Here is a 26,779-nt window from a genome sequence, read left to right as displayed (position 1 = left end):
TTTTTATACAATAAAAATGTTTTCAGTAAAAACTGTTCTCAGTAAAAAAAAAAACCATTGAGACGGAACTATTGACATGAACTATTGACATTAATTAACGTACCACAATCATTCACATACAACACTCATTTACCTATCATAATCATTTACATACTACAATCATTTACCTACCACAATCATTTAACTACCACTATCATTTGCACACTACAGTTATTTAGCTAACATAATCCTTTACCTACTACAATAATTTACATACCACACTCTTTAAAACTACCACAATCATTTACCTACCACAATCAAATACCTACCACAATCCTTTACCTACCAAACTCATTTAACTACAACAATCATTTTACCTATAACAGTCATTTACCTACCACAATCATTTAACTACCACAATCATTTACCTACCACAATCATTTACCTACCACAATGATATCCAATGCGTTGACTTTCGAATTCTCCCACAAGCCTTATCTGTCAATATTCATCAACATTGTGTTCATTAATTAGGACGTTTTCGAACTTTAATTCGGTACAGATGTGAGTTTTGCATATCAATTTAATTTTTTTAAGTCTAGAAAATTGTTCTGAAATGGAGCTAATATTCCTATCCTTAAGTACATCTCAACCCCCCCCCCCCCTCCCCCCCCCACTCACTACAGGAAGCTTCCCATACATAAAACACACTGCGTTATATATATATATATATATATATATATATATATATATATATATATATATATATATATATATAAAGAGAGAGAGAGAGAGAGAGAGAGAGAGAGAGAGAGAGAGAGAGGGGGGATAGAGAGAGAGAGAAATAAGAAAATATATTTAAATTAAGTGTAGTTTTAGTCAGAATACAATCGCCCAAATCCAAGTACATCAAATGTGTATGTAGTTCAGACGCAGGGTTAATACAGTAGCATACCTCCAAACATGGAGTTATTCACACAACTAAATTAAAAACTTTACTTACCATATCTGTCACTTTATCTATGCTGCATGTAGTTCGTACTAAACATTGAGTGAAATACTGCAGGTATCTAAAACACAATAAAATAACATTAAATCTCTAATATCTTATTTAAATCATATAATGCTGAACATATTTTATTAGTAAAGACCGTACTCAAAATAATGACTTCGATGCATCTGAACTGAAAATACTTCACACATTACTTGTTATGCCCCATGGTCAAGCACAATTGGTCAATGCTAATTGAAAATACAACTATTATACGAATAGATAAATAACACGTTTCCATTTTCTTTACCTTTACAAAAATTTACAAAAATTAAAACAAAGTAAATGAGTACATATATGATATTGCTATACAATGGGTTTGATTAATTACGGTGTTAATTATATCTCATTTTTAAAAATGATGTATAGTTGGAATGTACACAAACGTTGATCAACTTACGGACAAGTCCAGGTTGGTTTATTACTAAACTCACTATGTAAAACTGTATGAAAATATCCAACTAGGCATGCATTGGTTGCCGTCTCACACGCTGGGTTAGATAGATTGAAAAAAAAAATTATTGATTAATGTGTATTAACATAATTAATGTTAGAATTAAATATTTTTTATTTTTTATCCAAGAATGAATGTAAAAATGAATTTAAAAAAACGTTTTAATGACAAGCTTTTATCTAATTACGCACTAAAAAGAAAAAAAAACATGATTGTATTTTATTAATTTATGTTGTAATTTTATTTTAAAAAATATAGAATAGAATTGCGCAACAAATAAACGCAAACAGTGAGTGTATAATAGATAGGAAAAGTAGAAGGCCTACTCTATAAAGGAAACATTAATTTAAATAATTAAATAACAATCTGATAAATTTAAATTATATCACAGTATCTTGACATATATCCTAAGTTTGAAAGAAAATAGTCCTGTAGAAATGATACAAATTTCTCTCGCAATTTTCTGCCCATGACGGACAAACAAAAGCTTAACAGAAAGAGGAATCACATTAGATAAAAACTTGTAAAAAGATAAAAATGTGTAGAGTAATAAATGACCAAAACTAACGGCCATATACTCAGAGGCGTAGCGAGGGGGGGGGGGGGGCGGGGGTGCGGACCGCACCGGGTGACACCATTTAGGGGGGGTGACACCAAGGCAAAAAATAGCAAAATATATATAGAAAAATTTGAGGGGGGTGCAAATCAAAAGCTTGAGGTGGGGGGGGGGGGGTGCAAAATCGAAAGTTTGAGGGGGGGGGTGCAAATCAAAAGTTTGAAAGTTTGTCCCCCGGAAGGGAGGGTCGCTACGCCTCTGGGGGGGGGGTGACACCATTAAGTGCCGCACCGGGTGACACCCGACCTCGCTACACCACTGCATATACTAATGATTTAGCAACAACCATATAATAGTTATTCCTCCTCTTCCTGTGTCCAGCAGGCTTAAACGAGTACCTGACTTCATTTGGGGATAGCGACTTTTGCTTGTGTAGCTCAATGCCTATACCTGTCCGCCACTAGCCGTGGTTGTTTATAATGGATAAGCTTTATCCGTTTCGATACGTGTATGTTATATTCCTTCATTGAAAATGTATTACAGTAAAATCTTTCAGGGTGCCAAACTTTTCTTAAACACTTACACGTTGTGATGAGTTCGCTGGTAATTTCTGCAAAGGTATAAATTGTCGGATGTTACAATTCTTCATAACTGCTTAGGTGGGAATTGGTCGACATTTAAATTTTTGTTAATTTATTTACACCAAAGACAAGTGTTTTAAAATTTAAATAAAAATTACGTGATTTTTTTTGTACATATTTTTAAACACAGTTTAACACCTTTGGACACAATGTTCACTTTTGTACACACGATATTTGAACACATTTTATTCCAAATAAAAATGCGAGAAGTAATATTGTTCTGACATATGTGCATTCTGCCGCATCGTTCCATTGTTGTAAGTATTTCATAATTTCTATCATTGTAATTATAAAGTTTTGTATTTTAAAAATTACTTTTCATTTTTACAACACAAAATAAAGTTTAAGGCCCCAGGGTCCCAAATGATGTCGTGTCGGAAAGGTGTTGTATAACGTGTGTAGTGATCAAATGAACAAACCACAATTTAATTGAAATTTGGAGAGCTCTTCTTTAAACACGGCTATGACGTCATTCACTGTTTCCATTGGTTCGTTTAGCGTCACTTGGTTACAGTAGAGAAATGCCGAGAGTGCCCTTAAATATAAACGGTGTGGAGAATTAGTCTAGTATCAAAAAACAAAATAATTTAATGAACACTTTTTAAATCAGTTTTACTTTAACCATGGCAGTCTAGCGGCAATGTTTTAATGGGGTTCTTTATGACACATTTCTATGATTAGTCTCACCAATTACTCTCATTGGATAGTAATGTCACTGTTTATATAATTTCGAAAGCTACTTATAACATTTATTAACTCAACTAGGTTTCAAATAGTCTAATGAAAAAAGCAAAAAAAAAAAAAAAAAAGAAAATTATTTCAATATTGAAACCGATGACGGAATGAAAGAAGGAAGGACTGACACACTACCTAGCGGCATATTATAGAATTAAACTATTGATTTTTTTTTACGTTTCATACACACACACACAAGTCCATATGTTGACAAACTTACTGACAAATTAGCGACGGATTGTTAAAGTAAGCCCCCAATGTCTCCAGATAGGTAGTTAAACAAACATTGGCTGTGACAGGATATCCTGAAATACAGATTTTCTGTTTGAAAGAGTGGGTAAAAAATATTCTGAAACAACAAACATCAAGTGTGGTAATTTTTGAGTTTTTTTTTTATCTTTCAGGTTGAGAGATGGTTGTCAAACTGTGCTGTGATTATATTTAACAGAATGGAACAATTATATTAGCTGGTGACTACTGATGCTCATCATATAAAAAAAGTACAGTTTTTTATTTTATTGAATTTAAAATAGTAAGCTTATACTGTTTTTAGACATTATAACAAAAAAAAAAAGAACCTAAATTGAAAACCACTGCACGATGACACATTAGACCAGTAGTTCATAACCTGAGTTTGATCGAAGGCCAGGGATTCCATGAGTCAGTCTCAGGGGTTCAGCGGAGGTCAAGACACAAACCCGAATTATATGATTCACGATCGGACTTAGTCCGTGCGGACGACTAACGAATGTACTTACGTTGATGTGTGCTCTTCGGTTGCATCTCAGACAAATACTCCGGCGCTTCGTCTGAAAATAGCGGGTTATTTTTAATTTTGTAGACGATTGAAAAAAAATTCACAGATAAACACTCTTGTGATAAACATGTTCACTTTATGTACTCTGGTACCTATACGACTCACTAATGAAACTTTAATCGTTGTGGATTAAGTAAGTTAGGCGTTTTTTTTTTGTTTTGTTTAATTACTGTACTCGCTATTCTAATGATTACTCTAAGTAAATATCGAATTCTTCAATAAGAATATTTATAATTTAGGCTTCTTTCTTTCTTACATTTAAGCATTGTCAATATCAATACCATATTTATATAAGTAAATTAATATCAGACTTATCATATTAATAAATAAACAGATTTGTAAAAAACAAGTGATATGACTTACTTAGAAACAACGAGAGCTCACTGTCAACAGCTGTAGATAAAACATATATATATATATATATATATATATATATATATATATATATATATATATATATATATATATATATATATCCTAATATATAAAAGCCCATGTGCGCTCTTCTCTCTCTCTGTCCGCAAAATATTTTCGCCGGACATCACGTCAGAATCGGCAGCGATATATGGATACCTTTATACGGACTTTTGTTGAAAATAATATGTTAGATGTTTTAAATGTATAACCACAATTTTATTTAAAGAAGAAAAATAATAAATAAAGGCGTATTCGAATGTAGAGAAACAGTATTATTTATGCAACCGGAAAATCATTTATAGATGTGAAAAAGAACGCATAAAACTGTGACGTCACTAATGTTTATACATTAACTAATGACGTCATCTGCCGTGTTTACAATAAAAAGAAATGAACTATTTCATTCAAATTTGATTTAGATCTACGTACACTATGAAATGTATAGAATACAATTTTTCCGGCCTAAACTCATAAAATTTATTTAATTTATTTGGATTCTAGATATAGAGATTCTAGATCTAGACTAAATCTAAATCTACGCAATAACTAGACGTAGACGCTAAGATCTAGATTTAGACTCTAACTTCTCTAAAATCTATTCCAAAAATAAATTTCTATATTAGGACTAAACTATTTCAAGACTTATTTATTTTATACAAAATCTTTGTTTGGAACTGGCTAATTTGGGATAAAAAAAATTAATTTGAAAGAATAGGCATATTCGCGTAAGTTAAGATTTTAAAATACGTGTTTCATTCTCCGTATTTTAAAAGGTGCCTCAATAGCGGAGATGTTAGTGTACTATAAACCACGCAGGTGGTGCGGGTTCGAGACACACCAAGTCAACTTGGTTAATGTATTTTTTTTATTATGCTCGGGCTAAACTTAAAAAAAAAATTCTATTAGGATTCTAGATCTAGATCTAGATTGTCGGGTGTCCGATAGGGCACTTCCCGGCTCCGCAGGCGCTTCAAATTTGGCAGGATCTTGCCTTGGGGCGACAGAACACGGGGGCCGGTTGGCCGAAAAGTCTACGATGAGGGGGTCAAAACTGACCTCGACTGACCGGTGCCTTATATGAGCTATAAATCGAAAAAAAAATGTCCACGGAGGAACCTCTTCATAACTCTTGAGGTCGTAGACCGACCCTAGGGCGAATTAATTAAGCACTCAAATTCTCAATGTTTTCGAAAGCCTAAGCGAAGCTGGGCAGCATGCCTAGTATATATATATATATATGTATATATGTATAATAGGTTTGTGCGTGTGTGTGTGTAGTTTAGTTTACCTGATTTATCCTGAGGTTAAATAAAATAAATAATAAAAGTTACAATTTCGCACCTGACATATTATCATTAAAATGAAATCAAACGAATGTGTGTTATGTAAAGATGATGCTCACAGCAATTTTTCGGGAACAATTCCGTTTCTTCCATCAATATAATAATCATTCAAATGAAATCAAACGAATATGTTGTAAAGATGATGCTTACAGCAGTTGTTAGGGAACACTTCCGCCTCTTCCATCAAAAGTTCTAGTATGTATTTGAACTCCGCTGCCTCGGTGTTCTCTATGTTGACGGAACATTTGAAATACCCGCTGATTCCGCTGCAAGCCATTGGAAATTCAGCATGTATTTACACCCTGTGTAATGAGCTTTTTACGACATTACTTCACTAAACAAGATCTATCTAAGAATGTTGAATATCTGTTTTGAGTTTGCTTTATTTAAATTTACGACTTTTAAAAACTTGTTAGACAGGCTTTAATTTTTTTTCTACTTTCTTTTATGTTATACTTAGACATTTAAAAAAAATACAAATCAACATCCATGTGATGGGGCGGTGTAAAAGAAGAGATCTAGATTTCTAACCCGAAAGTGTCGAGTTGAAATCCGTTAGGACAAAAAGCTGCTGGGCATATGGCTGACCATACTATCCCTTCATATGCCAATGTCTCTAAAACAGATGAACTCTACTTCATCTGCCCCTTGAGTCTCGGGCACGAACGGGAAAGGATAATGATGGTGAATTCAACATCTACGTAATTTTAAAATTAGATATTTCTGCATTGGCATCTGAAATAAATTTACCCGGAAATAGCTGCATTAGAAGCTGGTCAAATTAAGTTATGAAAGAGTTAACATAAGCCTCTAGAGTCTAGATAGACAAAATGAGCAGAACATTTTACCGACAGATTCCATCATTTGACTCCTCACTGTTGATGAAAGCCATCAAACAAATGTGCTGACTTTTGCAGCATTCTAAACAAATCATTTTTTGATCATATCACAATGTTTATTCGAATACATACATATATATATATATATATATATATATATATATATATATATATATATATATATATATACATATATCTATATGGTATAAAACCTTAACTCCTGTGGAAACATTTTTATTTTTATAATGAAACACGTCATAGTTATAACAATTTATCACAGCTAAATTTAAATGGGACGTCGCTAATGGGTAGAGCGTCAAGCTAACCCGAAGGTCTCGAGTTCGAATCCAGGTTCCAAGTCAGTAGAATGTCCATGTTAGGGAAAGTAAAGGCGGCTGGGCATAGTGCTATCACAACTTCGTTTCATATGCCGAGGTCAAGAAATATATGAACTCTACTTCATCTGCCTATTGGATTTCTATGTCTAAATAGGGTCCTTTACTTTTTTACTTTTTAAACTTAAGTGGTTAAACACATTTTCTCATATTAAGATATGTTAGTGAAAATTTGAACGTAATATATAGACCTAATTCTTAATCATTACTGTCGTGCTATCACAGTGTTAAGTATATACTAGTATATGTTGTATACATACATTACAGATGGTATAAACAAATTACAGGTTGAATCACATTTAAAAAAGTAATTGTGGTCACGCACTTTATTAGTGTACGAACCCTAATAGATTCTAAATAAACCGATATTTTCAATATTTCATTATAAATTTTCCCTGAAGTAGTTAACAAATGTAAAGGCAGAAACACCATTAATTTTTATACCAGTAGATCATACTGATATTAATCTACTTACGTGCCTGTACACATGTAAAGAAACACACACAAATCACGACGATTACATTGGTAATCATCTTAATTTTGTAGTCGAAGGTAAAGTTTTAAGTGCTCTTAGTGTCACAATAAAAACCAATAGTAGTGAAAATTATACTCATTAATGAAAGTTAAAATTAATTATTTTTTTATCAAACATATTCAATTGTGAAGATTAGTTTCATTCATGATCACAGAATACTGCTTTAAGATATGTTAATCGTAATGTTAAAATCTGTTAAGAAATCGTAAAGTGACTAACAGATTAGGTACTGGAGTTAAAGTACGACGTCGCAACAAGGCCTTATAGCGATTGGTCAAACCAACATGCGGTGGGGAGGCAGTAAAGAAAAGACGTCCACCAACGTCAATCGTGCCGATATTTTTACAATCTTTTATTAACTTGGGATACCGGTTCTATCTGTTGGCCGTCCATCGTTGTAGAAACTAGCGATAAAACTTTCACCCACTTCACCTGAACTGATTTTTTTTTTCAATTTTAACAAGCAGGCCAAGATCCAAAAAAGATCCACTAATACATGGACATTGATAGAATTAACTTATTAGTTAATTAATGTTTAATGATATTAATTCAGATTTAAACAAAATAAAGTACTTATAGATTTGTTCGTCCATTTTCACCACCAACACACGGAGAACTCAGAAATGGATAGGGTTGGACACAACAAACTGAAGACGATGACTGACTTTTAAAACAAACAATACATTTGCGTTAGCTTAAGGGGGTAATTAACTCCTTTAAATCAATTTCTGTTTAAAAGTTTGGGAAAAAAGAACATTATTCTCTACATAAATACGTATTATACAGTTCTACACATAATGCAGATGCTCTCATCTAACGGAACAAACAAACAAACAAAAATAAATAAATATATAAACTTGTAAACAAACTCGAGTTTTAGTAGAATATGGATATATTATCAATAGGTTAAAGATAACCGTTATTGTGTTGTAGAACTGTTATTATTAATAAGAATCTAACTTTAATAAGTTATAAACTATACAATTTTACTTATTATTAAAGTCGTTTAGTGTGCTAGCGTATGCTAAAACAATGATGGCTTATTGAACAAAAAATGTCGTATTCAGCTAATCATTTTCACTTTCTCGTATAGAGAAAGTCTTGTAATCGTGTGAAAAAAAAATCGAGATTTTTACAAATCTCGACGTTTTACACCTCACTGATACGGAAAAACATAATTTTGCAATCTTGTCCGTATGTCTGTGTGTATGTGTGTCTGTCTGTCTGTGTGTAAACACGATATCTTGAGTACCGTTACAGCTAGGCTGATGAAATTTCATATATAGGTATTTTATCAAAATCGTATCAACTTTTGAGCGATTTCCGATAACCGGAAGTGGTACTTTTCTACTTTGAATTTTTAAAAAGCCTATAACTTGAGAACTATTTCAGATAGATAAATGAAATTTCACATGTGAGTTAAAAATCTAATTCTCTACCTTCTGTCAAATTTTGAATAATTTCCGTTTATCGGAAGTACTAATTTACGCTATTTTCGATTTATCAAAAAACGCATGTAAATTTATAAAGTACTAATAATATTGCGCACTATTATGCACATTTTGTTTTGGCGTTCGCTTGGTGCGCAATTCTTTTTTCTATGAGATTTTATTCTATTTTTAAAAGTTTAAGTAATTAAAAATCATGTCTATATTTCAAGTTTTATAAGAATATGCGAGAAAGTTTAGGGGAGATCACTCCCGGTTTATTTAAACTGATCAATACATTTCACCATCCCCTCCCGCTACACAACAGGCTCAACCAGTCTGCACTTTGAATCTTAACTGCCAAGATTTACAGAAGAATTTCTCAAATGATCTCCCCTCATCCAAGAGAAAAAAAAACAACAAAACAACAGACAACAAAGTATCACTACACAAGTTTCGCTATTCTGTCTGTCCGGAACGCTTTAGAGAAAACACAAGGACATTTAAAAGATGAATAATGAAAGATCGTGACGTTACATGGTGCACATAGGAAATTTTTCAAAACGAAATGAAATAGCTACAGTTCTAAAGCTGGAAAAGTACACACACTAATATGACGTCATTGATTCTAAAGTAATCATCGAATTAAAAAGCCAATGGCGAAAACAAGTAATTAAAAAAAGTCTAGTGACAATTTTAGCGCTATTTCCTTATGTTATCTAAAAACAGCTCTGTCGTAGCGTAAATCAAGAGCAGGGTTGTATTGACAATTAGTCACCAGACCTTAATGATTATACGTCTAGTCATACTATACTAAAGCCTATATTCCCGGTAGAGAAGTGCTAGGCTACATACCCTACTGTCGAAAACAGTACTGATTTATTATTATTCAGCGTCCAATGTTACCATTCGTGTCTAAGACACATGGGGTAGAAGCAGTAGAGTCCCTCTGTTTTTATAACTTCGGCCAACAAAGGGATAATGTGATCAACATTATGCTCAGCCACCTTTGTTTCTCTAACTTAAGTCAGGTACCCATTATATACGGGTGGACTCAAGAACATCATAAGTCAAAAGACCTTCAACCGAGATCCGACCTCGTGACCTTCGGGTCGGCAGCAAAACGCTCTACCATTAGACATATATATATGTATATATATATATATATATATATATATATATATATATATATATATATATATATATATATATATATATATATATATATTATGTCTTTTGTGCACCGGTCACTTTCCCTACTTCCTATAACTTGCATTCGCCACCGTTTAGCAGTCTTGTAAGCAATATCACATCATTGTTTAAATTTTAAAAAATTATGATCTATTAAAGTTAAAAAAAAAACAAACATAAAATTTTGTGAAACATTTTTTTTTATTAACAGATAGTAACTGTTAAACAGGAGAAGAAAAAAAAACAACAACAAAAAATATTCCTGGGTCATACTGATAAGATCAGCATGTACATAATTGCAGTCTCGCTATGCCCAACAATAGGTAATGACCTTCGATAGTTAACCTGAGGCTGAAAAAAACGAAAGCTAAAATTAGATTAGAGAAAGATAGCGCATGTTTTGTCTGAAATCAAAACCAAGGGCATGGTGATCTTCCAAGTACTCACAGTGGCGTAACTAAGGGAGGGCGGGTGTAGCAGCCGGCCCGTTCGCCCCCAAGTCCCAACCTAAGGGGGCGCTGAAATGGGTAGAAAATAAATAAGAAGCTCACTTTAAGCTACGATGTTGAATTACACTCAGTGAAGCTAGAAGGCTTCCTTACTGATGTAACTGGTTTGTTCATCATTTGTGATGCGCCGCACCAACATATTATTATTTTACGGGATAGAGACTGGTAAAAAGCGCCACCAACCTTTCCAATTGGGAGGGGGGGGGGGGGGGTGAGGCGTTTTTTCACCAACTTCAATGAATGACTGGGGTGGAATGGGTTGCTACAACTATGAGTACACATCACCATAAAACATTGTAAACAGGCAAAATACAAACGAATCGTATAATTTAACTGAAAACAGTTAATACAATGTATAAAAGCAATATAACTTGACATAGGTGTGCACACACCATCTATCTCTCTGAACCCCTCCAATCCCAACAATCCCCAAGAGAGCAACTTTTTGAAAACAACTGCCACATTTAACTCTACATAGATTTCAAAATAGCCAGCTGAGACTAATATTTAAAGACTCATCTATGCCAGTTTGGGTGTTAGATCTGTGTCGGAAATGTAGGCGTAAACTTTCATGTAAGCTGGCTGTTCATATCTAGCAGGATACATTTTATGTATAATAAATAGAACAGCCATATTGCACACAGATAAACAGATATATGAACGTCTAGATTTATCTTTTTATTAGTGTATGGGCCTTCTTTACGTTGGAAATAAATACATTCTTTTTAGATTTCATTTGTTTTTATATGCACGCAACTGTGGAAGCCGGTTGTTATTTTTTAATTCCAACAAATATGATATGTTATAAACGCATAAAATATTATCTTTTATAAACGGGGAAAAATAAACAACTGTAAATTAAATGTTCAGAGGGGCTGTGGAAGTCTCACACGACTAGAAAAAGCATCAATAATCATACGAAATCAAAGCATGACTTTTGAATGCACAAAATGCCAATCTACATGTTTTGGCATTAAAAATAATCCAATTTATCTGATTAAACCTTGAACATTTCTGAAAGTGGAACGAAAAATGTCCATACAAGTTTTATGGGCAGAAAAATAATAAAACATAGTGTATGATATTATATGTGATGTAAAAAACAACAACGCATACTTATTAACAATGACATGTTCATGTACAGATATTGTGAAGACTTACGACAACGTTCATCGCTTTGGTCGCCACAATCATTGTCGCCATCGCACACGTAGATATGTGGGATACACTTGCCATTGGAACATTTGAACTGGTGGGGGTGGCTACAGTCAGTCGCTGTCATCAACAATTCAAAGCCATCAGGTATTAGTATGCACGTATGTATGTATGTACGTTAGTACATATGTACGAATGAAACTATATGTCTTAGTATGGATGCATGTATGCAAGGATGTATGAATGGGGTTGATTAAAAGAATAGTAGATGGACATAATTGAAATCAACTCACGGCAACCAAATTCATCAGAACCATCTGGACAATCTCTCTCAGTATCGCAAACATATACGCTAAGAGTACATCCACTGTTGTCTCTACATGTGAACGTATTGGCTGGGCAGGCTGTTGATAAGGTTAGTATTCAAAGCATTGAACTGCATATTAAAATCCGGTTAGAACTTGAAAATGTAACTTCAATGTGTAACAACAAAAAAATTAAACGCAAATTCTTAGTCAACATGTATTTGTGACTGAAGAATAGTTGTTGAAGACCATGAACGAGGAGTTGTCGAAGATTCAAAATTTACAGTTTCAACCCGAAAACTGGTTTGTTTGACTGACAGATATATGGGACAGCGTGGTCGAATGGTAGAGCAAATGTGTACTAACTTTTTGTAATTTCATTGAATATTAGTAGAATCATCCTATATAACGTTCAACGTTTAGGAACTTTGAAATTAAATTTGAAATTACATATTATCCTGTATATGCTAATCGGATAATTTTATTTAATGCAATAGCCATTTTAAGTATTACATACATAAATCAACTCACCCCGTTTGACAATACTTTTTTTGCCAGCATGTACACACACCACAAAGACCAACAGGGTGATGGTTAACAGTTTCACGGACATTCTTGACTATGATGTTTTTAGTGACTCTGTATCTGTCAGCGTAAGAACTGTGAAATGGACGTCAAATTTGATCTCTTTTTATAGCAACCTCTAAATATTTAAAATTTAAATCTAGGCTGCAGAATGCGAAAAGTCGTGTTTAAACTAAAATTAGTGTTTTTATTTTAAAACATTATCACACAGCGCTTCCTGTTTTTTATCCAGTCGTGATTACATGATTAGAGTTGATCGACAACAAGGAAGAAAACAAAACATCTTGATTTTATTTTTTTCTCTCATAAAAAAAATTATTATTTTTTTTTAAAATAAAAACGCAGACTTATTTTATGTTTATGAAAAAAGACTCTGAAATTACATATACAACTAGTAAATGTATTGCTCACATGAGAGGTGTACCTAAAGACTGATGAGGTAGTTTTAAATGTGCACATATCTAGTGCACACAATTTGTTGGTTTTTACTTTATGGCATGAAGAGAATAGAGTAAGTATTTTAATTGCGTGTGCGAGAAATTGTGTGGGGGAATTGAAAATGTACTGATATCTGTAAATAAAACGAATTGCATTTTTGTCTATATGTCTGTCTGTCCATCTGTCAGTCTGTCTCTCTGATGTTATTTTTTTGGGTAAGTATATTTCTAAGGTGTGTGTTTTATTATTGTGGTGTACATTATTTAGAGTTAGAATGCATGTATATATGGGTCTACGACAAATTCCCGAAAGACACTTGCCCGAAAGGCCGTTTGCCCGAATGGACACTTGCCCGAATGCGACAAATGAACGAATGGACACTTGCCCGAATGCGACAAATGCCCGAATGGACACTTGCCAGAATGCGACAAATGCCCGAAAGCCACATGCCCGAAGGCCGTTTGCCCGAAAAATGTAAATATTAAATAAATAAATAATATTACCAACTGAAAATAAATTAAATATCCATCGTTTGAAAGTCTCTAGATAATGATATTAGGTTTTTAAGACATTTTCAAAATGGCTGACATATTATATCAACGATGAGCTTATTAGAGGATTACATTGTATCAAATAGTGTGGCGTATGGGGAGCGAAATAACAGAGCTCGAAAAGTTGAAGATGTCAACTTCAGATTGTAAAAGCTGATAGCCAACTCTCTGTGGTTTTGTTTATGACAGGATAACCTGCAGTGTCATGATGTGGACTTAGTCAAACAACTATTATTAATGTGGTTGGCGTCTTATACAACAATTTTTTAATTTCCTCAAACTGGCCAACTTGTGATATCAGTGTGATCAAGTGACCTTGAAATTTTCGGGGTGGGGGGATGACTATAATTTTTTTTTTGGGGGGGGGGGGGGGGGTGGCGGACACTGTTAAAAGTATATATTTTCTATTTAAATTCCATTTCGTTCGGAGGGGGGGGGGGGGGGGTAGACTCATCGGGGGACTCCGCCCCCTTCCCCCCCCCCCCCCCCCCCCGGAGAGATGCCTGGAAGATGCCTTGAATTACCACTGCTGCTTTTACAATACTAAGCCATTACGCGATTGTATTACAACGTTACGATTATTGTTCTAACATAATTATAAACATATGTTACTGGTTCGTCTAGATCGCTTCAGGCTGTATATATCCACACATCAGTGTTGGAACTTTTATACCGCCAGAATCCGCAATGCGGGAGGGGAGTGGGTAGAGGGTGGGGGGGGGGCAAAATACGCAAAAAAATGTGTACCTTGATGGACTAATGGTTTTGTAAAATACAAGCTGAGCTATTACAATACTGATTGTTCCACAATAATTGACACACACAGTTTAATAGAAAGAAATAATATATATATATATATATATATATATATATATATATATATATATATATATATATATATATATATATATATATATATATATATATATATATATATATGTTACCAAGTCTATTTACTTGTAGTGCCAAATGTTACCGATTTCACTGCTGACAGCGCCAAATGTTACCGAGTGTATTTACTCGTGCTACCTTTGACCAGCACACAACATCGACCACAATACAGATACTCGGAAATGCAGGTTTACATTGATCTCTTTATTACATGAATCAATAGAAATGCTCCACATAACAATGCATCAATGTTCCACAAAAATACAATGAACCAACTGACCCCCGCTGTCCTCACTAGTCCTCACATATCAGAATGCACGTGTCCCGCGTTCCTATTCTCACAACTAACCACACGTCTACACAGTTCAGTCTCCTACTTGATACTGCCGGGTTCTCAACTCCAATACGTCGTCTTATATATCCCACGTACATGTAATAGTTTCCACTCGTTGCATCAGCCTGTTGAACTGCGCAGCTCTATCGTATCGCTTCCCAAAATACGCCTTGGCTTTGTGTTCTTTATCAGTCTACCATCTGCACTATTGCATCAGACTGTAATACGTTGTTAACCATACCATAGTCTTTAGTTGACAGACTGTATTGCGTTCTTATCGTCCCTAGTAACGTACACTAGTTACATATATATATATATATATATATATATATATATATATATATATATATATATATATATATATATATATATATATATATATATATATATATATATATATATATATATATATATATATATATATATATATATATATTGTGTCTCTGTGTGTGTGTGTGTGTGTTTGTGTGTGTGTGTGTGTGTGTGATAAATCCATGTTTTCAATATAGAACCATCTGTCAGCATGTTATAAATATATATTTCGTTGAATTATAATTAATTATACATTGTTAAATCAGTAAAATAAATATATATTGGGGGCACCCCGTCAAAAGAGCGCACGACAAAAGAGCGCCGACATAAGAGCGCAAACTAAAAATCGAAAAACCATATTTAATAAATAAAAACAAGAAAATTAACTCAGATCAGAAGGCATCGTTTGGTGTTAACTCTTTATTGTTTCATTAAAAAACTAATTGTTCAGTTTCTTTAACTAAAAAAACTGGTACAACCAACGTAGAGTCCAATTATTCAAAACGCAATCTAATAACTCATACAAAGATTTTAAATGTTAGGCCTAGTGAGAATATAAACGGAAATGAAATGTAACAAAATGAAAATAATTTAAAAAATAAATTGAAAATAATTTAAAATTAATACAACGTTTCTTTATAGTTGCATTTATATTGCTAAGTTGTGGGCTATACATCGTAGTTAGTCCATCATTGAATCATTAGCATTGGTTGAAGCAATCCCCTGCAATCTTCGGTTCAGCTGAACATATTTGTTCTTTGAAGCTTCTAGTTGTCGTTTGAAGAGGTTCAAGAATTGTTATCTATGCAACGTTCTGCGGATTTGGGTATGGCAGCTGCGTTATTGTGATCTGATGATGACAGAACAACATCGATCAGCATTTTATCCGTCCTCGGCAGCCATCTTTCTTGCAGCATCTCCATGTCGTACTTCCATCAGCATTTGCTCTGTCCTTTCCACATCTGTAGCCTTCGACCAACATAATAACCTTCCCTTTCTGTGATTCGATCTTCTCCATGTTACTTGGGTTAGAAATATTGTCAAACTACATTCATAACATATTAACCATAATATATAAATAAAGACGTTGTTCTTTCGCCGATTGTTTAATTAAAACAAGTGTTAACCATGTCATATTCGTTTAGCGTACAACATGTGTTTTTTACTTTCTCGTATATACGAAGTATAGAGAAAGTATTGTAATCGTGCACAAAAATCACTTGAAATTTTAACAATTTTCACCGTGTTACACCTCAGTCCTTCATCACATCCGAAGTATAGAGGACTTATTTTAATCGGGCAAAAATTATCAATCCAGATTTATCAAAATTAAGAGGTTTTATGCGTAATCCAGTCTGAAAAGCTGGGCTTTGCAATTCTGTCCGTATGTCTGTGTGTGTGTGTGTCTGTGTGTCTGTCTGTCCGTGTGTAAACACGATAACTTGAGTACCGTTACAGCTAGGTTGATGAAATTTTATATATAAGTATTTTATCAAAATCGTAGATCCGTATCAACTTTTGAGCGATTTCTGATAACCGGAAGTGGTACTTTTCCTACTTTGAATTTTTCAAAAGCCTATAACTTGAGTACTATTTCAGATAGATAAATGAAATTTCACATGTAAGTAAAAGATCTAATTCTCTACCTTCTGTTAAATTTTGAGTAATTTCCGTTGACTGGAAGTAGTAATTTACGCTACTTCCGATTTCTCAAAAAACTAATGTAAATTTTTAAAGTACTAATAATATTGCGCACTATTATACGCGTTTTTATTCGGCGTTTGCTTGGTGCGCAATGTTTTTTTTTATGAGATTCTATTCTATTTTTAAAAGTTTAAGTATTTAAAATGGATTAAAAGTCATAACTATATCCCCAGTTACCATCCCCTGTTGTTTTATATAAGAATATTCGAGAAAGTTTAGGGGAGATCACTACCGGTTTATTTAATTGACTGCGCTCTTATGTCGGCGCTCTTTTGTCTGCGCTTTTTTGTCGGCGCTATTATGTCGGCGCTCTTTTGTCTGCGCTCTTATGACGGCGCTCTTTTGTCGTGCGCTCTTTTGACGGGTCACCATATATTGGGTTATTGTTATAACTGAGTCCAACCCCCCTCGTCCCAGCGCTAGTGGGTACCTACCCCACCCCACCCCCTCCCATCCCACACCTGAACTGGGACAGCGTGTACTGCCCCTCCCCTCCCCACCCCCTCCCATCCCACACCTGAACTGGGACAGCGTGTACTGCCCCTTCCCTCCCCACCCCCTCCCATCCCACACCTGAACTGGGACAGCGTGTACTGCCCCTCTCCACCCCCTCCCGTCCCACACCTGAACTGGGACAGCGTGTACTGCCCCTCCCCACCCCCTCCCGTCCCACACCTGAACTGGGACAGCGTGTACTGCCCCTCCCCTCCCCACCCCCTCCCATCCCACACCTGCACTGGGACAGCGTGTACTGCCCCTCCCCACCCCCTCCCATCCCACACCTGCACTGGGACAGCGTGTACTGCCCCTCCCCACCCCCTCCCATCCCACACCTGAACTGGGACAGCGTGTACTGCCCCTCCCCACCCCCTCCCATCCCACACCTGAACTGGGACACAATGCATCAGTCCCACCTGGGATTTTGCAGGCGCCCGTCCCTCCCCCTCGCTGGAATGCCGGGGTCATGCAGGGGTTAAGGAACCAAAAGGGTGAAGCTTGGGCCAGAAAGATAAGACAGTTGAACGTTAGGCCGGCTAGCATGTAGTCGTGTTTTGTGTTTGTATTGTGTGATAGGGCTGGCCCCTAAGGCTGGTCACTATTGATGTTGAAGTTTATTTCCTAGTTAGACAAGACCAAAAATAGTAACCATTAAAGTTGTTCAGCTGAAATTGTTTTGGCGTTTTATTTGAACCTCTCACTGCAGTCATCACCACCATCAAAACAAATCACACAGATGACTTCATAACAGTTATCATACGATTAAATAAGCTTAAACAACATCAATTATTCACCGGTTATGTTTTCTTGCATGTGTGTCGGTAGCAATTATTGCATGTGTTTAATACGTTGTTCAATAACGTGTTCAGTACTGAGGAAATACAGCCGTTCAATGTATTTGCTCAAGCAAGACCAATCATGTTCTACACTGGATTTAGTGGGAAAATGTCTGGTTGTCTCATACTTTTTACGAATTACTTTAAAGATATTTTTTTTTAATTCGTGAGTTTTCATTATTAAACAAAATCCAACTCATTTAATTTCAAACAGCGTAGTTAACAGCTTTCTCATGATCGAGAATAAATAAGCCCACAAAGGCTATTATTATTTTAAAAAACAGAAAGAAGAATTGTTTGACTAGTCAGCACTTACAATGGTAGCACCTATTAAATATAATCTATCTCAAATTTTCAATATATGTTTTAAGTAACAATACTGTTTTATTAAATTGCTTAAAATGCGCAGTTAAAAATTATTATACAAAAAATTATTATAAAACAAAACAAAACGATTAAATAATTTTAAATTAAAATTGTCAATCCGTTTAGAATTGCCGTAGATATGTACTTTTTTATATCAATGTTTAAAACAAAACTTAATTTGCTTGACAATTGCCTTTGCTTGAATTTAAACTATTCAAGGGAGACAACGTGAACAAAGGAGTATAATCAACGCTATCAAGTTCATGAAAAAAGTCTACGTTTAACGCTATAGACAATAAACACAGTAAATGCAAACAAAATATTTTGTTTCAAAAATTGAATATTATTAAGCAAATCCTTTTTTTTTAATTATTATTGTCTATAGTTATATATTTTGAAACAGTAACCTTCCTGCACAAAGTTTGCCTTATAATCTGAAACATACATTTTTATGTTATTAGGTTGACTTCAACAGTCTATAAATTTTTTTTTTTTTTTTTTTGCACATAGCAACATAAAACACTTACATGTAACCTCAGTAAACAAGGACGCTAAAGGGTGTGTGTTGTGGTACCATCCATATTCCTTTTCCATTCCCAACTAGCATGTTTCATGTAAATAAAATGTATGTCGGTGTAGAGTAACATTACTTTTTTTACATCTGTATTTAAAATACTTTTTAGCTGAAGCAAAATGTCGACACCAAACAGTTATGACGTAAGGGTGTGTACATTTTGAAGTTAGCTCTGTAACATTGGCACTATCCATATGGTCAACTTGATGTCTAGACGTTGGTACCATCCAGATGGTCAGCTTGATATCTAGACATTAGCACCATTCAGATGGTCAACTTGATGTCTAAACATTAGCACCATTCAGATGATCAACTTTATGTCTAGACATTGGCACCATTCAGATGGTCAACTTGATGTCTAAACATTAGCACCATTCAGATGATCAACTTTATGTCTAGACATTGGCACCATTCAGATGGTCAACTTGATGTCTAGACATTGGCACCATTCAGATGGTCAGCTTGATGTCTAGACATTGACACCATCCAGATGGTCAGCTTGATGTCTAGACATTGACACCATCCAGATGGTCAGCTTGATGTCTAGACATTGACACCATCCAGATGGTCAGCTTGATGTCTAGACATTGAGGAAATAAATGTTGGTCCCGCTAAAATATCATACTAGTTTAGATACATCAGATCAGCTGAGTCTCGAGTAACAACAGTGGCACGTGAAAGCTTTGGGTCGTTAGAGAGTTTGTTAATCACATCCTCCATCTGTTTTCACTTTTATCTCAATAGTGCAGGGGTATGAAGAGCAAAGAGGTGATTTTTTGTTGCATCAACTGCGTCTCTAAAACAAGTGTTCATGTGTCTCTCTATTTTGTGGATATTTAAATTAAATCTTAATCATCTATGTATTATAAATAATTGTCATTTCAGTAATTAATTGTTTTGTTTTATCACAAGTTTGATATGCTTATATAGAAGGGGTCATTTCATTACAGTATCAATTAATGACGCTACTATTTACACCATACACGTTATTGGATTAGTTAAGTATGAATTTTTTTTTCGAGTGGTCTACCAAATTTTTGTGGACGTTAACATCAGAGGTGCGGGGTGGTGTTGGTTGATGACATGTGAGACGGGTAGACTGGGTGAGGATTGTGGGGGGGGGGGGGGGGGGGGTTGCAGCATTTAAAATGTTTGAGGCCACCATAATTGGAGGGATGACATCTTATTAAATGTAATACAATTAATCTTGAACATCTTGTGATTTGCAACTAGCGTACCGGAATGTCACAATATTATGTTTTAAATATGTATGTCTTTCCATGCAATACTATTATTTTACATTATGTTACTTGTGTTTTGTATGTGTTATTCATATGTTAAGTATGTGTCAAACAATGTTATTTGATTTGGGCAATGGTTTATTAAAACACTAAACACAAACACATCTCATTTTTCAACATTTTAAGCCTAATTATTTTAAAGAATTAATCAATTCGTAATTTTCTATTCTGTGGAGATAGTGTATATGCTAAGATTGTTGTAAAAATCGAACCTGGCTAAACAATGGAGCTTGTGGATTTGGGTTGAATGGTATGAACACATGACTTTTACTGATATACTTTTGGAAATTTAAAAACAAATAATATAAGTAACAGGGTATCATGCGAGTAAAATGATACATCTTTTATCGTTTTCTATAGTGTACATCATTTTAAAATTGTTGCAGCTGGAAAATGTCCTAAAACACAGCTACAATGTTAACGCTTACATTGTTGAATTATTTGGTTGTCAAATATATAAAGATGTATAAACTATATAAAAAACTAGTGCTTTTCATCACTTCCTATTTCGTTTTCTACAGGTTTAAGATAAATAACTTCTGATGTAATCACTTTAACAAAACAAACATTTACAATATAGAGAGGCAAATATAACTACATTTACTACAGTTTCTAAATAGATTTTGAATGAAATAATTATTTCTAAGACACAAAAGTGTATATTTTGGTGTACTTTTAAATAAAATATGATGTTTTCCCGTATATTAAAATTTATAACCGTGATAATATTGTATAGTAAATTAGAAATTATGATACATCTTTTCTTCAAACCACGGTGCAAGAATGAACTCAAACAAGACAAAGTAGTATTTTTTTTAAATAAAATAACAAGTGGCTAATTATTCCATTCGAAGTAACAAGCCTGCTTGTGCTGATGAAGGTGAAGTGGAGTTCAGCTGTTCATGGACTCTATACCGTGATCCCAACTCGAGACTTTCGTGATAGCCGTACAACACACCACGATAATCCCGTTCTGGATGTAGCTTATCCCATTAAATATTGAAAAACAGAATTTGCATAATATGACGTTATAATAATAGTGTTCTATGTCAACTGTTTGAAAGAACACATTGTTAAATCTCCTGACATACGCCGGATTAAATTTTCATCATACAAATTTTAGAGAAAAACATCTATCTGAAAAGTGCAATGTTATTATATATTACGTAAACTATTTGTGGTATTTATAATTATAAAGCTCTACATTAATTAACCATTCAGTACTTAAAATGACTTTACTATGACCAATCAGTAAAACAGAAAAAAAACGGGCTTTAAATAAAATCACAGATTATGGCAATAATATAAAGCTTATAAACACAAAGAAATATGATTGTATAGACAGTGAGAGCTTATCCCCACAGATAACAACATATTTGCCAAATCAATTAACATTCAAGAAGTCATTCTTATATAATGTATTTAATTAAAGGACATACACGAGTCTACAGTTTCGCAATGTATTTCTAGGCCGACCCACATAAGTTACGAAAATGTATGTAGTAGTGTCCCAATGTTATATTTTGTACTGAGTTTTAATTTGATTTTGAATATTCTCATTAAAAATAAATTAATAAGATTACATTTTTAATTGTGTATAGAATGTTATAGCACTTAAATAGAAAATTTGATTCTATTGTTTGCTTTGTTTCTATGTATTGCGTTTTATTATTGTTATGAAGATATTTAGAGATATGATAGAATGCACACTATATAATTTTTTGATACAACAGTTTTAGTTTTTAAATTTCTCTTTTTACACATAAATATATGATAGAGTTTGCACAACGATTATGTTATGGTTACTTTTAGTTTGTACGAGGTCTAGACATTACGAGTATGCATACATATATCTATGGTGTATTTACCTTTTAGTGATACTGTAAATCTCTAATGTTTGAGGAATAACTATAGATTTTACCACTACATTTTTTAATCATATCATTGTTCATATAATTGTCCGGTTTAAATTTTCTCTCAATCACTTTTTGTAATTTTTTTTTTTTCATTTTTCACAAGGCAAAAAAAAATGCTTCTTTAAGGGTTATCCATAAATGACCTAACGCTTTTTTTTTTAGAATTTTTACCTCCCCTCTGCCACTCCCCTTAATCACACATAGTCACAAAAAGCCAGACCCCCCTAAAATGACGTCCCTCATCAGCCAACCCCCCCCCCCCTCCCCTCAAAATTGCCGTTGAAATTTCATTAAAACAATTATATTTTGCCATTTCTTGTCTGAACTCTGTCAAATTAAAGTGCTTTCATTAATTTGTATTTCAATTTATTAAAACATTTTTTGACGAGAAATAACAGCTAAAATTCGTTTTCTAGCATTGCTTTTTACAATGCAAAACACCCCCTCCCCCTCATCACACACCGTCACAAAATTACGAACCATCCCCCTTTTCCTCCTAAGAGTGTGACGTCATTTATTGACACCCCTAACCCGAGATACTTTTCTTCTCAATCGGCTTATGAAAAATTCAGAAAAAAAAACATTAACGAATTTCGATTGCCCGAACGCCGTTTGCTGGAAGGCCGTTTTACCAAAACGTATTTGCGACAAACTCCTTCTTAAGTGTTGCGGTGTTTTACAGTTAAAAAAAATAATTAATAACGCAATTTAAACGTTATACACATATTTTACAGTTATACCATAACATTTAACATTTCATACTGTATTGGTTAGAGCTCTAAATCAGTAAAGATTTTTTTTTTAATTTAAATACATATCTGCCAAAGACCTTTGCCATTTTTATAGGGAAAAATTACAAGGGAGACAACGCAAAGCAAATTACTACCATGTTCGGTTTTTGTAAATTTTAGAAAGATATATTTTTAAAGAAATAGTCACAGTATAAATTATCAAACAAAGTTTTTAAATGTTTTAGAAAATATTTAAAACATTATTAGTCACTCTAATATGCATTAAAAAATTGTTCATGCTTTAACATTTGAAAACAATCACTTTAATGTATACTTTTTCTAAGACAAACAATTTATTCAACTTAATCAGTAATGCTTCGCCTTCCTCGGTCGGGAAACAATTATTTTAACAGTAAAAAAAAAAAAAAAAAAAAAAAAAAAAAAATTTATCAGTAGTATAAGCCAGGGGTGTGCAACCTGCGTCTCTTTCACATCTCTCAGTGAAAACATCCTTCATTTGGTTTATATTAATGCTGAAGTGATTGAATAGTAGCATTAGTTTCATTATGATATTTTTTTTCAGATGTTTCGTAATTAAGCAATTTACCGCTCACTATGTATTCAACAAAATAGATTTTTTTTTCGTAACAAATCACTTCTTCAAGCAAGACATATGCTGGGTTTTCCTTTCAGTTTCACATTTAGCTGGTTTAGTGTCTTTGTGATATCCACTATGACGTTGAATGTTTCAATTCGGAATGGACAATGTAATAGGAAGTACATTGAGATAGGGAGTAAATTAATATTCTAATATAATAGTTAATGTTTATTGTTTATATCTATTGTTATATCGTTTATTACCGAGTGTTGCAGATTAATATTTTTATGATTTTTGAAAATAAAATAAATTAAGTATTAATATTTGTGCATAGAGCTAAAGAGGCGCAACTCGAGCAGCAAGTTGCCGACCCATGACTTCACTTGTGACTTCAGTAACTTGACTGACTTCATTTTACGACTTATGTTACTTTGACGACTGACTTAATATACCTCCATGACCGACCTCGACTTCTATTTAACTTAATAGTCTTCACTGACTGACTTAAACTGACCTAACTTCGACTTCAACGACTTCACTTTGATTTCAAAGATTTTAACGACTTCACTTTGATTTCAAAAACTTAAACGACTTCACTTTGATTTCAAAGACTTAAACGATTTCACTTTGATTTTAAAGACGTAAACGACTTCACTTTGACTTCAAATACATTTCCTTGACTTCAACGACTTTAATAAGTCACTAAGACCTCAACGACTTTATCAACTGACTTAACTGACTTCAAATGACTTCAGTTTTGACTTTGTTTACTTCACTGACTTCAATAACACAATTGACTTCACTTTTGACTTTGTTTACTTCACTGACTTCAATAACACAATTGACTTCACTTTTGACTTTGTTTACTTCACTGACTTCAATAACACAATTGACTTCACTTTTGACTTTGTTTACTTCACTGACTTCAATAACACAATTGACTTCACTTTTGACTTTGTTTACTTCACCGACTTCAATAACACAATTGACTTCACTTTTGACTTTGTTTACTTCACTGACTTCAATAACACAATTGACTTCACTTTTGACTTTGTTTACTTCACTGACTTCAATAACACAATTGACTTCACTTTTGACTTTGTTTACTTCACTGACTTCAATAACACAATTGACTTCAGTTTTGACTTTGTTTACTTCACTGACTTCAATAACACAATTGACTTCAGTTTTGATGTACTTTCTGTTTCACTAATTCTATCGCTAACTCTGCTTTTGTTCTTGACATTTCTTACTATCTTGTTTCCTAACCTACTCTCTAAAGCTGTTTTCAAATTCTTCGCATCTTTGATCTAGTAATATACCCCGTTTATATTATTGAAACTCTGCCTCCGTGGATGTGTGTGTGTGTGTATGTGTGTGTATGTGTGTGCGTGTGTGTGTGTCTGTTGAGGAAGGTCAAAATAACTGAGGCAACATGGCGTAACAACAGAATGTATACGGCAGAAAAACCGCTGACACAAACTATCCAGCACAGTTTTAAACCCAAACATTTAAAAAAAATGTAGGAAGGTGCTTATCTTTTTGAACATGGTGAATGTTCCACTTGTTGGTGATCCAAAATTATGTCCAGCTGAAGAAACCCGCTTTGTGATATTAGAGAAAGCTATACACCAGTTGTACTCCGTCATGAGTAAACCGATAGAGAAAGCTATACACCAGTTGTACTCCGTCATGAGTAAACCGATAGAGAAAGCTATACACCAGTTGTACTCCGTCATGAGTAAACCGATAGAGAAAGATATACACCAGTTGAACTCCGTCATGAGTAAACCGATAGAGAAAGCTATACACCAGTTGTACTCCGTCATGAGTAAACCGATAGAGAAAGCTATACACCAGTTGTTCTCCGTCATTAGTAAACCGATAGAGAAAGCTATACACCAGTTGTTCTCCGTCATGAGTAAACCGATAGAGAAAGCTATACACCAGTTGTTCTCCGTCATTAGTAAACCGATAGAGAAAGCTATACACCAGTTGTTCTCCGTCATTAGTAAAGCGATAAAGAAAGCTATACACCAGTTGTACTCCGTCATGAGTAAACCGATAGAGAAAGCTATACACCAGTTGTACTCCGTCATGAGTAAACCGATAGAGAAAGCTATACACCAGTTGTACTCCGTCATGAGTAAACCGATAGAGAAAGCTATACACCAGTTGTACTCCGTCATGAGTAAACCGATAGAGAAAGCTATACACCAGTTGTACTCCGTCATGAGTAAACCGATAGAGAAAGCTATACACCAGTTGTACTCCGTCATGAGTAAACCGATAGAGAAAGCTATACACCAGTTGTACTCCGTCATGAGTAAACCGATAGAGAAAGCTATACACCAGTTGTACTCCGTCATGAGTAAACCGATAGAGAAAGCTATACACCAGTTGTACTCCGTCATGAGTAAACCGATAGAGAAAGCTATACACCAGTTGTACTCCGTCATGAGTAAACCGATAGAGAAAGCTATACACCAGTTGTACTCCGTCATGAGTAAACCGATAGAGAAAGCTATACACCAGTTGTACTCCGTCATGAGTAAACCGATAGAGAAAGCTATACACCAGTTGTACTCCGTCATGAGTAAACCGATAGAGAAAGCTATACACCAGTTGTACTCCGTCATGAGTAAACCGATAGAGAAAGCTATACACCAGTTGTACTCCGTCATGAGTAAACCGATAGAGAAAGTTATACACCAGTTGTACTCAGTCATGAGTAAACCGATAGAGAAAGTTATACACCAGTTGTACTCCGTCATTAGTAAACCGATAGAGAAAGT

General features: G+C 34.2%; 2 protein-coding genes across 2 annotated transcripts; both read right to left on the bottom strand.

Moving 5' to 3' along the window:
* Positions 1–428: 428 nt before the first annotated feature.
* On the bottom strand, positions 429–7,968 carry LOC131939035 (uncharacterized). Its single transcript, XM_059297284.1, has 11 exons — positions 7,703–7,968; positions 6,842–6,914; positions 6,144–6,259; positions 4,597–4,626; positions 4,175–4,225; positions 3,637–3,721; positions 3,101–3,216; positions 2,624–2,650; positions 1,465–1,521; positions 983–1,049; positions 429–477 (listed from the first exon to the last, which is right to left on the bottom strand). Exons 1-10 carry the CDS (start codon positions 7,758–7,760, stop codon positions 1,021–1,023), a joined length of 642 nt encoding a protein of 213 aa, XP_059153267.1. The 5' UTR covers positions 7,761–7,968; the 3' UTR covers positions 429–477; positions 983–1,020.
* A 2,601-nt stretch (positions 7,969–10,569) lies between these two features.
* On the bottom strand, positions 10,570–13,038 carry LOC131939038 (low-density lipoprotein receptor-related protein 8). Its single transcript, XM_059297286.1, has 4 exons — positions 12,881–13,038; positions 12,338–12,448; positions 12,051–12,164; positions 10,570–10,731 (listed from the first exon to the last, which is right to left on the bottom strand). Exons 1-4 carry the CDS (start codon positions 12,960–12,962, stop codon positions 10,721–10,723), a joined length of 318 nt encoding a protein of 105 aa, XP_059153269.1. The 5' UTR covers positions 12,963–13,038; the 3' UTR covers positions 10,570–10,720.
* Between the last annotated feature and the right edge of the window lie 13,741 nt (positions 13,039–26,779).

Source organism: Physella acuta, unplaced genomic scaffold (assembly GCF_028476545.2).
Source record: "Physella acuta isolate Inbredline_101_S28 unplaced genomic scaffold, ASM2847654v3 ptg000264l, whole genome shotgun sequence".
Classification (NCBI taxonomy): Eukaryota; Metazoa; Mollusca; class Gastropoda; family Physidae; genus Physella; species Physella acuta.
This window is presented reverse-complemented; position numbering and strand designations above follow the sequence as displayed.